At 44.7% G+C, this 14,819-nt stretch overlaps 1 protein-coding gene across 2 annotated transcripts in view; it reads left to right on the top strand.

The window, feature by feature from the left end:
* PPP3CC (protein phosphatase 3 catalytic subunit gamma) overlaps positions 1-13,125 on the top strand; it is a 1,509,833-nt gene extending 1,496,708 nt beyond the window's left edge. For both annotated transcript variants that reach the window (XM_069617714.1, XM_069617713.1), the window contains exon 14: positions 12,880-13,125. In XM_069617714.1, the coding sequence (XP_069473815.1) occupies positions 12,880-13,040 (161 nt within the window). In that variant the 3' untranslated portion in view covers positions 13,041-13,125. The remainder of the gene's footprint in view (positions 1-12,879) is intronic.
* Positions 13,126-14,819: the final 1,694 nt, after the last annotated feature.

The following is a 14,819-nucleotide window of genomic DNA, read 5'->3' as shown; positions in this document are numbered from 1 at the left end:
AATATTGGTGAGATCACTGAGAGATCTAAGATTCAGGGTGAGGATGAACAAAGTTGGAGATGGCTGGCTCTCTCCCTTAGGGAGTCTATATCACAAATACAATCTCTACACCAAAATCTTCAACCCTCCTGACTCGCACTGCAAATGGAATATTCTATCCTGGAACTCCAGGGCACATGCTAATTTCCTTGTCTCCAAAGAACTATGTGCTAAGTTTAATTTATGTGAGGTTATATGTATCCAGGAATCTTGAATGATGTCCGATCTACAAATGGATGGCTTTGAATGTAAACATCAATTGGCGAAGAGAGGTATTAGAGGTAGACCTTTTGGTGGACTACTCATTGCAGTAAAAAATGATGTGGGTATAAAAATTCTTCATTACTTTGATACCATAGCTGGTGCGATGGCTGTGATCCTGGAGACTCTTATTGACTTTCTTCCCTCTCATGTTCTTGTTATAAACATTTACTCGAATCCGATTTATGATTTGTCGGAAATTACAACAAGATTAAATGATTGTCTGACTAATATGATTTTGAAATATAGAGGGCTCCACGTAGTAGTTGTGGGGGATTTAAATGCAGAGAAGTTCTCCATCGTAGAATCTAATCTCAGTGACAATGAATTTTTGGAGGTTGTGGTGAAATGGGCATGTAAACCTATTGTGCCAGGTAAAATAAACACTAGACTAGAAGTGAATCCATCTGGAAATCGTATTAGATGGCACGACGGAAACGTAGGTAAGCTGAATCTCACCTTTGTCCACGAGCATCAAAAGAACTCCTGGGCTAAAAGGCGACAATTATTCTCAATTGTCTCTTTTCTGGAATACCTAAAGTCATTGATCAAGACTTCCATCAAAGTGGTGGGATTGTTAGTACAGCTCCCCGTTTACATGTATGATCCCCTAGTCCGACACCAGAAAAACTGGTCTAAGAGAAACATCAGAAGAATCCTAAACAGCTCAATGGATTGGGAATTAAAGTCAAAAAGAGTTCGCTCAGTAAAACAGGCCTTGAAAAACTGGTTAATAATCTAGGATTCTCTCATCACATTATTGCACCTACCCATTCAAAAGGGATGACGCTCAATTGGATTGCCGACTTAAATTTCAACACGCATATCATCTCTAACGACCCATGTGCTTGGTCTGACCACCACATCATCATTTTTAAAATACCAGCCACAGATCCCAACACCAAACCTAATATTGCGCCATCCACCCCTACTATAAAGAAAAAGGATATTACCAAGGCCAAACTTCTCCCCCATATCTTGCCCATACTTAATAATCATGCTCTCACCTGATGACCCAACGGCCTTGGTGGATATCTTCAACCAAACCTTGCTCAAAGCCATCAACACCATAGCACCTCTTAAAACTAGGAAATCCCAACAGCGTGCACTCCTCAATTCCTGCTTCACGCCATATCTTTCATCCCTCGCAAAGTATAAAGCGGAGCGCTGAAGCACTCTGGAAAAGTCTACCCTGCGATACTAACAAAGACAACCTCATTCTAGCAACCCTTAATTACAAGGAAGCAATTCTACAAGCCAAAAAAGAAACTTACAATCAACGTATCTCACAGGCCGAATCAAACATGAAGGAGTTATTCAAAATTCTGAAAGAATTAGAAGCCCCTTCCTCAACCCCAGACAACTGCAATAAGGATAGCATCTGGTGTGAGAACATACAAAAATCTCTCTTACTAAAATAACTACACTACAAGCTAAAATTAATATCAAGCAAAACTGCCTGCAAACTTCCTCCCTTAGCAAACCGCTGACCAATAAACCCAAAAAAAACCTTTTTATGCACACTCCCTTCAGCTTTGCCCCTCTTACCATTAACGAGGTGGAAAGTATCATTAGCAAATTGAAACCATCCAACCGTCAAGGCGACTCCTGTCCCGCTCCCATCATCAAGGAATCTGCCCATGAACTTGCTCCTTTCATCACTGCCTTTATTAACTCCTCATTCCACTCAGGCATTGTCCCCAACAACCTTAAGGACGCTTGGGTCATCCCACTGCTGAAAAAACCATTGCTGGACCCGAGTATCCCTACCAACTATAGGCCAATCACCACGGTCCCTTTCTTATTGAAAATTCTGGACTGGGCGCCGTATTTACAGATTCAAAATTACCTAGACAACAACAACTTACTTGGCACAAGACAATCTGGTTTCCGTCCCAAACACGGGACGGAAACAGCCTTACTAGATCTGAAAACCCAAATTGAGGACTTAAAAGATAACGGCAAACTGGCCTTACTACTACTCTTCGATCTATCAGCAGCTTTTGATCTTGTCAACAATCAAATCCTCTGTCGCCACCTGAAATCTGGTGTACACTTCTCTGATAAAGCTACTAAATGGTTCAGCTCCTTCCTGGACAACAGGCAGGTGAGGGTATTCTCACCTACCGCTTCTGCAGAACCCACTCCGGTACCTTGTGGGGTACCTCAGGGCTCTTGTACCTCACCTACGCTCTACAACGTCTTCACAAAACCACTGTTTGATGTTCTTGATTATCTGGGTGTCACCTACACCGACTACGCTGATGACACCCGGTGTTAAGAACTGAAACACAATGGATACAGGAGAATGATTCAAAGGTTCTCGTAAAAGAATACAGACTGGTAGCAATAAAGGATACACTCGAAGTCTTCTTCCAACGGAAGATGTCAGAGGTAAGGCGTAGTGTATCAAAAGAGAACCTTCTAACTAATGTCACTCTCTGACTAGTAAAACCCACAGTCAGATAGAACTATTAGTGGGAAGGGCGTGAGTGGACCAAGATTCACCAGGCTGTTGATAAAGAAGAACTAATTTAGAATGATGATTGAAATGAAGGACAATAAGAACCTATGTTGAACACACTAACCTGGATGTGTAGCCAAGGAAGTCTCAAGAAGTCCGAAGAATCCAAGGAAACAATGGCAAGGAAAGGGTAGTGAGGGATCTAACCCGAGCAGAACGAGGGCCGCACTAGAGACGGGTTGGTGCACACAAAGGAAAGCGTCCAGAGTCCAGTGCACGTGTAGGAGAGTAGGAGAATCTTGATCCAGGAAGTACAAGTCCTAAATACAGTAGAAGTTCGATGAGTGCAGGATCTTGGTAGATGGAGGCAGAGCAAGACTCTGCAGGGTATTGGTGCTGCCCGGTAGACCGGCAGAGCGGGACTCTGCAGGGTGTTGGTACTGCCTGTTAGACAGCCAGAGGCAGAGCGGGACTCTGCAGGGTATTGGTACTGCCAGCCGAAGTCTCTATACAGCAATAGGAAGCTGCGGTGTGGAGCAGCAATGCGGCAAGCTTCCAATAGAAATAACAGGAAGATGCCACGGGTAAATGGTAGGACTCCGTTTGAATGAGGAGTGAAGAACCGCGTGCGAGCGCAGAAGAAACAGGCAACTCAAGGAAAGATGGAAGTTGCCGGGAGCTGCGTCGGAACGCGGGAAAGCAACCGTACCTTAGGAGATAGAAAAAGTCTGCGAAAAGCAGAAGTAAGCTCCGGAACGCGAAATGAGTAACAACAATCAGCAGCGTGGTTGCAAGGCTTCTGCTTCGTTAAATGGAGTCAGCTGACGTGCGTAGGACACACGTGAACGTAAACGTCATCGCGTTAGTCATGTGATCCATGCATTTGGATTAGCGTCTCCCGGATAACTTCCATTGAGTGTAGAACGGTCTAGCCGTTCTCAAGGCTGAGGAAGCCGGAAAACAGGGTAGTTTGGGTTTCACAACGGAGCCGGGTGGAGATGGCGGAGAGGTAGGCATGACAGTGCCATCCCCCAAAGGGCGTCCCACACCCCTTGCCGCATGAAAGCGACGTAACAAAGCAGGAGCATAGATATTTGACCGATCTTCCAGACCTTAGCCCTTCCAATCAATAAGGTAATGAGGAACCCCGGCTCGCATCCTCGTACCTAGGATAGCACGGACCTCATATTCATCAGTGCCCTTCGCAGAAACCGCTAAGGGTCGAACAGGCAACCGGGTCCTTGATGCACATGGCTTGACCAATGACACATGAAACACAGGGTGTACCCGCCAGCGTGCGGGCAGATCCAGCCGTATAGCAACAGGATTGATCACCTGTGTTATTTTGTACAGCCCAATGAAACGAGGCAGTAGTTTTCTTTTCCCAGGGATTTTTAGGTTTTTTGGTAGATAACCAGACAGACATACCAGCGGTGTATAGCGGGGCAGCCGACCGATGTTGGTCGGCATAGTATTTGGAACTTGTTTGGGCCTTCAATAGATGCCCCCTTAGTCTGGTATGAAGAGCGGCCAGAGCCTTAAATTTGTCACTTGCCTCAGGAACTATGTCGGTCGGCTCTAAGTCCACTGGGATGGAATGCGGGTGGTGCCCATAAAGAGCATAGAACGGGGACATTCCCGTGGAAAAATGGCAAAAGTTATTGTATGCGAACTCAGCCGCCGGTAACAGTGAAAACCAAGAAGACTGGTACTGAAGACAGTGACAGCGTAAGTATTGTTCCGTAGTACCGTTAACACGTTCTGTCTGCCCATCAGTTTGAGGATGGGTTAGCACTGGACATGCGATCCTCCATAAGCAAGGCAGAAGTTAGTGCTCTCCAGAACCGGGATGCAAACCTCGAGCCCCTGTCGGTAATAACAACTGAAGGCAAATCAAAGAACTGAAAGACGTGCTTTAGGAACATATCAGCCAGGATCTTAGCGGTAGGAATACCTTGGCAGGGTATGAACGAGGCCATTTTAGTGAAATAGTCGACTACTACCCAGACCGTGTCATAACCGTGGACAGAAGGTAGTTCGACTACGAAGTCCATGGAAACCATAAACCAAGGCTTTGTGAGGAACCGGTAATGGACGTAATAATCCCATAGGTCTACTAGATGAGTTTTTGCACTGTGCACATAAAGCGCATGACGAAACATAATCCACGACGTCTCTGGACATCTTGGGCCACCAGCACCAACGTCGTAGGATTTCCAAAGTTTTCTTTTGACCCGGATGAGCCGCGACCAAGGAATCGTGACCCCAATGCAAAGCTTTGGTACGTGTTTCTTCTGTCGGTAGATACAGGAGTCCGTTCATGAACGGAAGACCTTCTTTAACATCAAGACGAAGGTCATGTATTTCCTGTGGATTAAGTGTAACCCAATCAAGGATATCCTTCTTTAATGAAGGTTGAACAGAACAACCACAGACCACGTGGTCAGCCAGTAGAAGTGGTTTGTTATTATCTTCACTGTCCACTCCAGAGTGCAGACGGGATAACGCGTCTGCTTTGGTGTTTTCTCTAGCAGGTCCGTAGGAGATGTGAAAGTCAAACTGGGCAAAAAACGAATGCCAACGGGCCTGGCGGGCCGTAAGGCACTTCATGGTTTTGATGGCCTGTAGATTACGGTGATCGGAGTAAATAGTCACCAGGTGTTTTGCACCAAGAAGGTGATGACGCCATGTGAGTAACGCGTCTTTGATGGCCAACAATTCTTTCTCAGTCACTGTGTAGTTCTTTTCGTATGGGGCCAGCTTGCGGGAGAAAAACGCCACTGGGTGTTCCACCCCAGAGTCCTTTCATACCTGAGAAAGGATCGCATCTATGGCCTGATTAGAGGCGTCCGCCTCAACGATACAAGGCAATTCAGGATCCGGGTGCTGCAAAACGGGAGCCGTGGTAAACGCTTCCTTGAGTAGGTCGAAAGCCCTTTGAGCCTCTGTTGTCCAGTGGAATGGATTTTTTGGGCTAGTTAGTGCGGTAAGTGGTGCCACCACTCTTGAGAAGGAATGGATAAAGCGTCTATAAAAGTTTGCAACTCCAAGAAAAGATTGCAAGGACTTGATAGAAACAGGGACTGGCCAGTCCAGGATGGCTTTTACCTTGGATCGACTCATTCTAACGCCATGACTAGTAATATCGTAACCCAGGAACTCCACCTCCTGGGAGTGAAAGACACACTTCTCTGCTTTGACAAAGAGATGATTTTCTCTTAGCCTTTGAAGTACCTTGGATACATGCTGTACGTGTTCCTCTAAGGATGTTGAGTAAATCAAGATGTCATCCAGGTATATGACCACGAATTGGTCCATGTAATTGCTGAATGTATTGTTCATGAAAAACTGAAAGGTCGCAGGGGCATTACACAGACCGAAAGGCATGACGAGGTACTCATATAAACCATATCGGGTTTTGAAAGCGGTTTTCCACTCGTCGCCTGCCCTAATCCGTACAAGATTGTAAGCACCCCTGAAGTCCAGTTTAGTGAAAATCACTGAAGAGCCCAATTGAACCAACAGGACATCAATCAAAGGCAGGGGATACTGGTTTTTAACCGTTATGGCATTGAGGGCCCTGTAATCAATGCAGGGTCTTAATTCCCCTTCTTTCTTAGGGACGAAAAACAAAGGAGATGCAGCCGGGGACTGAGAAGGATGTATAAACCCAGCCCGGAGGCCTTTATCGATGTATTCCTTCAGGACAGTGTCTTCCTGTTTGGTAAGGGAATAAACTCGACCGGTGGGTGTTTTGGCCCCGGGAATCAGTTCAATTGGACAATCGTATTGACGATGTGGCGGCAACACCTCGGCCTTTCCTTTGTCAAACACATCAGCAAATTGATGGTATTCCTGAGGTATCGGTGATTTAGGTGACGCCAGCGCGTTTACTCTTGACAACCCTTCGAGGAAGGCCAAGACAGGTGTATCATGAACACCACCGGAATCCAAGAAGCAGTGTTCATTGCAATGATCCCAAGGATATTGGATATGACCAGTGACCCAATCAATCACAGGATTGTGTAATTTAAGCCAAGACAGACCAAGAATCACTGGATATTGGGGTGCCGCAATTATGTCAAAAACCATATTTTCAGTGTGACCGTCAGGTAGGGACACAGTTATAGGCAACGTTTCCTCTGTTACCAGAGCAGAAGACAGTGCAGAACCATCGACTGTCTTGACTGACTCGGGTACTGTTTTAGTGGTCATAGGAATGGTTGACTGTCTGGCGAAAGCAATATCCATGTAGCTATTTGTTGCACCAGAGTCTATCATGGCTTGGGTTTGAATGGTAATGTTGAAACATAAAGACACCATAACCACAGTGGAAGCATTTAGTGACAAAGCGGAGTCCGTCTTGGTACTCGGCATAGGGACTCCCACTACTGCCGAGCTCTGGAGTTTCCTGACTTTTTTGCCGTTTTTTAGGGCAAGCAATCAGCAGATGCTCCGCTGAAACGCAGTACATGCATAGGTTATTCTTACGGCGGTTTTCTCGCTCAGCGGCGGACAAACGACCCCAAATAGCACCTATTTGCATGGGTTCAGGCTCATTAGAAGAGGGCTGAGAAGCCCCCGGAAGATTTGGCGCGGATAAGAAGGGTTTCTTTTCGCCCTTTCTGGCGGTTCTCAAAGCATCGATTTGTAAAACAAGATCGACTAACTCCATATATCCTGATGGGACAACAGGGACTGTTGACAAGCCGTCTTTCAGTTCCTTGGATAGTCCTTTATAGAAGACCGCAGTCTTCTTATCTTCAGGCCACTGGGTTTCCGCTGTCAACTGATTGAAACGTGCGAGATAGGCCACTAACGGTTGGCTACCTTGTTGTAGATTCAACAGTTCCAAATCGGTTGCCTGAGTGGAATATCTCATGCCAAACACCCTGCTCATGGCTGACAGCAATTCATCGCAATCGTATAATAGAGGACTATTGGTCTCCAACAACGGGTTTGCCCAGGCCGCAGCAGTGCCTCCCAAATGCGACAATACAAAAGCTGCTTTGGTTGTCAAATCGGAAATGAACTGGGTCTACACAGGAAGTGGAGACGGCACTGGTTAACCAAAGTGCGGTAATTTTTTGGATCTCCCGTAAACCTTTCGGGTGGAGCCAAAGGGAATTGGGTTGGCATCAACACCTGGACGGATTCTCTTTGTGGTGCAGATGCACCTGAAGTGGAGGCAACAGGAACCGTGGCAGCCCTTCCTTGTGAGGAGGCATGTATGGCGTCCTGCATCACGTCCATGCGATGACGCAGGGTGTCCTGAGCAGTAATCATTTCCTGTCTCTCATCCGCCACCAATTGGGTGAGGACAGATAGGGGGTCAGACTCCTCCAACATGGCTTTTGATTCTGTTAAGAACTGAAACACAATGGATACAGGAGAATGATTCAAAGGTTCTCGTAAAAGGATACAGACTGGTAGCAATAAAGGATACACTCGAAGTCTTCTTCCAACGGAAGATGTCAGAGGTAAGGCGTAGTGTATCAAAAGAGAACCTTCTAACTAAAGTCACTCTCTGACTAGTAAAACCCACAGTCAGATAGAGCTATTAGTGGGAAGGGCGTGAGTGGACCAAGATTCACCAGGCTGTTGATAAAGAAGAACTAATTTAGAATGATGATTGAAATGAAGGACAATAAGAACGTATGTTGAACACACTAACCTGGATGTGTAGCCAAGGAAGTCTCGAGAAGTCCGAAGAATCCAAGGAAACAACGGCAAGGAAAGGGTAGTGAGGGATCTAACCCGAGCGGAACGAGGGCCGCACTAGAGACGGGTTGGTCAACACACAGGAAAGCGTCCAGAGTCCAGTGCACGTGTAGGAGAGTAGGAGAATCTTGATCCAGGAAGTACAAGTCCTAAATACAGTAGAAGTTCGATGAGTGCAGGATCTTGGTAGATGGAGGCAGAGCAGGACTCTGCAGGGTGTTGGTGCTGCCTGGTAGACCGCCGGAGGCAGAGCGGAACTCTGCAGGGTATTGGTACTGCCAGCCGAAGTCTCTATACAGCAATAGGAATCTGGGGTGTGGAGCAGCAATGCGGCAAGCTTCCAATAGAAATAACAGGAAGATGCCACGGGTAAATGGTAGGACTCCGTTCGAACGAGGAGTGAAGAACCGCGTGCGAGCGCGGAAGAAACAGGCAACTCAAGGAAAGATGGAAATTGCCGGGAGCTGCGTCGGAACGCGGGAAAGCAACCGTACCTTAGGAGGTAGAAAAAGTCTGCGAAAAGCAGAAGTAAGCTCCGGAACATGAAATGAGTAACAACGATCAGAAGCGTGGTTGCAAGGCTTCTGCTTCATTAAATGGAGTCAGCTGACGTGCGTAGGACACACGTGAACGTAAACGTCATTGCATTAGTCATGTGATCCATGCATTTAGATTAGCGTCTCCCGGATAACTTCCATTGAGTGTAGAACGGTCTAGCCGTTCTCAAGGCTGGGGAAGCTGGAAAACAGGGAAGTTTGGGTTTCACAACAGAGCCGGGTGGAGATGGCGGAGAGGTAGGCATGACACCCAGATACTCATCCCAATCACAGGCGATTACCTAGTGGACACAAAAGCCTTGAATGACATCTATCAAGTCATCCAAGCATGGATGGCTCAGCATGAGCTCTGTCTTAATGATAAAACAGAGCTCCTCATCCTGGGCTCTCAACGACGACTAAACAGACTCGACCCGGCCTTCAAAACCTTCAACATTGATGGAAACACTATTAAAGTCTCATCCGACACCAAAACATTAGGAATTTACCTCGATTCCACCCTATTACTTAATAGACAAACTAATGCAGTCGTCTCGGCATCCGCCTACACATGTAAGCTTATTACAGCATGTCGCCCCTTCCTCACCACACAGAACTGTACTATCCTGGCCAGGACATTGGTCATGGCCAAACTAGACTACTGTAATGCCTTATATCTTGGGACTAGCCAACGTAACCTGAACAAACACAGGTTATGCAAAATAATGTGTTTAGAGTTGCCCTTAACATCTCTAGATCTTCACACATTTCTGAGACAAGGAGAAGCTTACACTGGTTATCAGTGATGCAAAGAATTGCTCTGAAATCTCTTACCCTCATACATAAATGTGTGAACAATCAGGCCCCCACCTATCTCTCCTCTCGCTTCTCTCACTACACCCCGCCAGACGACTCAGATCGGCTCAAGCACACTGTCTGACCATCCCCAGATACAAACTGCAGAAAGCTGGGGGAATCAGCTTCCCTGTCCTTGCCTCCAAACTATGGAACTCGATTCCCTTATCTATTAGATCTGAACACTCTCCTGCCCTCTTCAAACATAGAACCAAACTATGGCTAGCTAGCAAAGTTGCCTAAATGACCAAACTCACTTCAGGACTGTCGCTCGGCTTTTAACTGCCTTTGCCTTTATGTATTCTTGCTAACTGTAGATATTGTGGACATCACATTAACTAGGTATAGCTCTACCGCGATTGTAGATACTCCTGCACATTACTGTATTACACTACCTTGTCGAGATATGCGCCCGGTTGCCTTTGGGCTTGGCTGCGCTATAAAAATAAATAAAATACAAAATACAAATATGCTTCAAGCAGCTAATGAAGCCACGCTGAGGGTGCTAAAACAGAGTTCAGGAAGCCAATTTCTCCTAAAATTGAGGGGGAAAAAATAAACTGGTGCAGCTATGCCGACGACTTCTTGTTGATTGACGGGACTCCAATAGGCCTTCAGCGCAAGATTACTGCACTTTCTCTTTACACTAAGGAAAATGGTCTAGTAGTAAATGGGGGGGAAAAACGTTGGTATGTGTCTTACAAACCGTAAAAAAAATTCTATCATTTAGATGGAGCTTAAACGACCATAATCTCGCAAAAACAAGATCAATGCGCTATCTTGGCTTTCCTGTTTCCGACATGTGCAAAAACTATCTGTATTGGAATTTCATTGTAGAAAGAGCTGGCAACCTGATATCTCAAATGAAGAAAGTGGGATATAAATATTGTAAATATTCATTGACACCTTTACTTCAGTTTTACTAGCTGAAAGTTATCTCTAAACTAATCTACGGTCTAGAAATACTACCATTTTACTTTCCCTCCTCCTTGCAGAAGCTTGAAGCTAAAGTCTGGCGAAAAGTGATATTCTATCTCCCTAAATGTGTACCATTAACCGCCTTGCGCTATGAACTAGGATTGCTATCGTTAGAGTCCATGGTGCAATGGAAAAGAATGGCCCTCTATAGAAATCTGTTTATGGCTAAGGAGAATTGTCTTTATGCAGAAATGGGGGACAAACTGAAAATGGGCTGCTCGGAGTCACAGTGGCTATTGACCCTACACACGGATTTTATAAAAGCTTTGGACAATATAGGATTATCACATGCCTATTTGATGTCTAATCCAGTCGAGTAAAGCGTCTTTTACAGAATGGTGACTGGGAGAAAACAATGGATAGCGTACTCGCATCAACCATCTATTATCATCTTGTTCCTAATGGGAAACTCATGGGCAACCCTGAATCGTACCTCCTCAAATTTTCTGATCATGAGTGGCGTGCTGCCTATTTCAGATTTTGTTTTAATGTCTTATTGACTGGGGAAATATTGGAAATTAGAGAAGGGGGGGGAGGCAAACACATCCCATGTCGCTTCTGTAATAGTCTTTCTGAAAGTGAAACTCTGAGACATCTTTTATTGGAATGCAATGCAATGCTATCAAGTCCCAAAGTCTGAGTGCCTTCGGAAAATGTGTCTCCAATACCGAGTGTGTTAAGATTGACGTTATTTGGTAGAACATGTTAAATGGGAAATCTGTGGCATTAAAACTGGCTACTGTTAGATTCTTAGCTGAAGTATGCGGGTTAGTAACTGTCCCATTGCGAATGTCTTATGCACCCATGAATTAAGCAAAGGACTTTGTATTTGCTGGCATGAAAGGGTCGGGGATTGTACTTGCTTTGATGGTATTATGTATAAACTCATTTTCTTCATATGGAGAATATATAATGAAAATGGCCTCAGATTGAAGGAAATATGAAAGATTCTAGAGTAGAAGGATTTCTCGTAATTGCGTTAGTTGCTTTGTTTTTTTAAAGCAAAAAGCAATTGGAATATTGTCAATTTCTTTCTTTCCTTTTGGGGGGGGGGTGTGTGTGTGTGTGTGTGTGTGTGTGAGATAGATAGATAGATAGATAGATAGATAGATAGATAGATAGATAGATAGATAGATAGATAGATAGATAGATCGGTTGCATGTCTTATACTGCAGGGACTTCTGTACTGGTAGGCCTTAGTCCCGCTTCTTCCAGGCAAGCCCACGCCGAATCAGTCTATGCCATACAGTATGACGAAAGAGCCTCGAGGCACATTGGACTATAGGGTGAACCTGTACGCGCATATTGAGTTACCTTTTTAAATGTTGCCTTGCTAGAAAAGGAATGCTCTGGTTCGCTGTCCATCAGCTAGAACACCCCTTTAGTTTATATGAAAGATTACTAATAACTATGGCTAAGCAAACGTTCCCAAAAGTGGTCATTGAAATTTTGTAGGGGAAAGGACCCAAATGTTCAGTGAGCTGCACATATTTGCAGGTCATTTTGGGGGGTAAAAACTAACCCGTGCAACACACCCCTATGTCTTCCTCACTGCTCCATGTGGCCCTTTTTCTATTATCTGTTTTTGGGCTGGAAATTTTAAAAAACTGATTATGCCCAACTGCCTTGCAGGGTCTCTTCCAGGCCCTTCCTGGTGCATCTTCTAGTGCTCGCTGGGTTTTGGCAGAAAGCTTCATATAAGTTTGCTAAGTATGCAGGAGGTCAAATCGCCCACTATTCGGGTGTTTTAGTAAATCCCTGTATAAATTCGCAAAAACGTACAAGCGACTACCAATACAAAAGTCATTGAGTAGCTCCATGAAACATTTGACATCGTTACGACCTATTCTTATATGAATTTGTTTGAAATCCATAGTTTCCTCGCCCCTCCTTGTTCTCATCCAAGTACGTCCTCTTTTTTGACAGCAGATAACCTCTGGAATATCTTACATGTGTTTTGGTGGTGCTTTTTGTCGATTGCATCCGCAACTAAATCCTTTCCTTGTTGTTTTTCTCCCCCAACAGTTCGAGGATTTTCCCCACAGCACAAAATCCGCAGCTTTGAAGAAGCCCGTGGTTTGGACCGCATCAACGAGCGCATGCCCCCACGCAGGAACCCCCTTCACTCTGACGGGCCCGTCAATCTGGTCACCAACGCAAATTCTGCTGACAAGAAGTCTCCTTAAGCTGAAGCGTGTCCACCCTGCACCTCGCGGGATCCAGAACTTCGCCACCTATTTATTATTAAAATTCCCAAAAAAAAAAAAAAAATGAACTGAAGATGCATTTTCGTTCCAGTTTGTACTCTGTCTATTACAGAGGTGACCATTTTGTACATCTTTTGATTTATGTTCTCTATGTATATATCTATATCTATTTCTATATACATGTTTATATATAGATTTAGTCATATAGCATATATATATATATATATAGATAAATATATTAAGTACACTTTTTTAATTTAGAGGTTGATCTATTTGCTAGTGCATATGAAGCTATTTTATTGAAAGGCTGGTCTTGGGCTCCAACAGAAAAATCCTGAAAAGTGGTTGTCCAGAACCCAGTCATTGGCTTCCAGTTGATTAAATTTGCGAGCCTGTTTCAGAAATCGAGGCCCGCGTTCAACCGCAAGACAGATTTTTGTTTTTCGGGATGGAATTCGATTCCAGTTTGCTCTGGAGATTTTTGAATGTAGATGCACTTGCATCCCCTGCTGCAGATACCTCGCACATACACCTGTGGGCATCCTGTCACTAACATAAATACCATACCGTTGAAATAGAGGTAGCAAGAAAAGCTGTGGTCTAGCTGACAACGAGTACCCTGCTAAGGTGTGTGATGGGACGATGGGACCCACAATTTCACCCAGTTAATTTAACTTTGTGCAGGAGACTGAGCTGTATTGGAGTGTGTGTATTTCAATGAAGGAAAGCTTAAGTGAGTATGCCAAGATGTTGTTCTGCAGTCTAGTCTGAGGTTTCTTGTTTGATCCTCTTGTTCGGATGGGCTGTTCTCCGTTTATCCTGCCTTTCTCTTCTTCCCATGCCAGATACAGAACAGAAGTGTAGCTTCTGCACGAGCAGGTAGTTGTTTCCTTGATCAAGACGAGGCTGCTTATACTGCTGCGTTTGGTTTCTGCACATTGCGTTTTCTAAAGTTGAAGGCTTTGATTTATAGTATTAAACGCTTCTGCATTTGTACACACTTCAAATAATGCACTTCTGAGCTATTGTGGTGCACTGCATGCTCCATCAAGTGAATTGACCCATGAATGCAGTGATCTGGCAAGTAATCACTTGTGTGTTGAGCTGTTCTTTATTTTTTGAGGTGTTGGCTAAATGTTTGGCCATCTGAATGTTTCCATGCAGTTGGTTAGGAATCAATCCTTCGAGTGCCGTGGTTCTTTTGGTCTCAATCACACTGGAAAGGAGGGAGCGCTGCCTGATGCTATTGAGGGCTATGGATAACTCTATTGATTTTTTTTCACTGATGAAAGTATTCTTCTTGTGCTGGAGGGAGCGCTGTGCTTGGCATGCACTTATGTCAGAGGTGACAGTACAGTCTCCTGATGTTCTTAATGGTAAAGGACTCCATGCTGGGGAGTTGCTTTTACAGTAGACATTTGATAAATAGTTTGAGGCATGATGTACTAAGAAAGAATAGACACTGCCTGTGCAGGCTATAGTCTTGGACAGTCTCTCCAATAAGGATAAAAGCTGAGTAGAGCATTTGGTGTTGCTGATTGTTTCGACGGTTGCTTCCATTTTGCTATGCATACTTGTTCTTCCCAGTCTGTGATAAACACCCTGGATCCAGAACTGAAAGTGAATAATAGTAGTTTTCTAGAAGACCTATTTGAAAATATTAAAGCACAGAAAGGGGTGGTCTCCGCCAGTGCAAACGTCTTTTTCAGAAACTTGGTAGAGATCATAGCTCCTTTACAAGCTGCTTTTGACCTCTAT

The sequence above is a fragment of the Ambystoma mexicanum genome, chromosome 10, assembly GCF_040938575.1.
Source record: "Ambystoma mexicanum isolate Mex_15411 chromosome 10, UKY_AmexF1_1, whole genome shotgun sequence".
NCBI lineage: Eukaryota > Metazoa > Chordata > Amphibia > Caudata > Ambystomatidae > Ambystoma > Ambystoma mexicanum.
The sequence above is the reverse complement of the archived record's forward strand: the minus strand, read 5'-3'. Positions and strand labels throughout refer to the sequence as shown.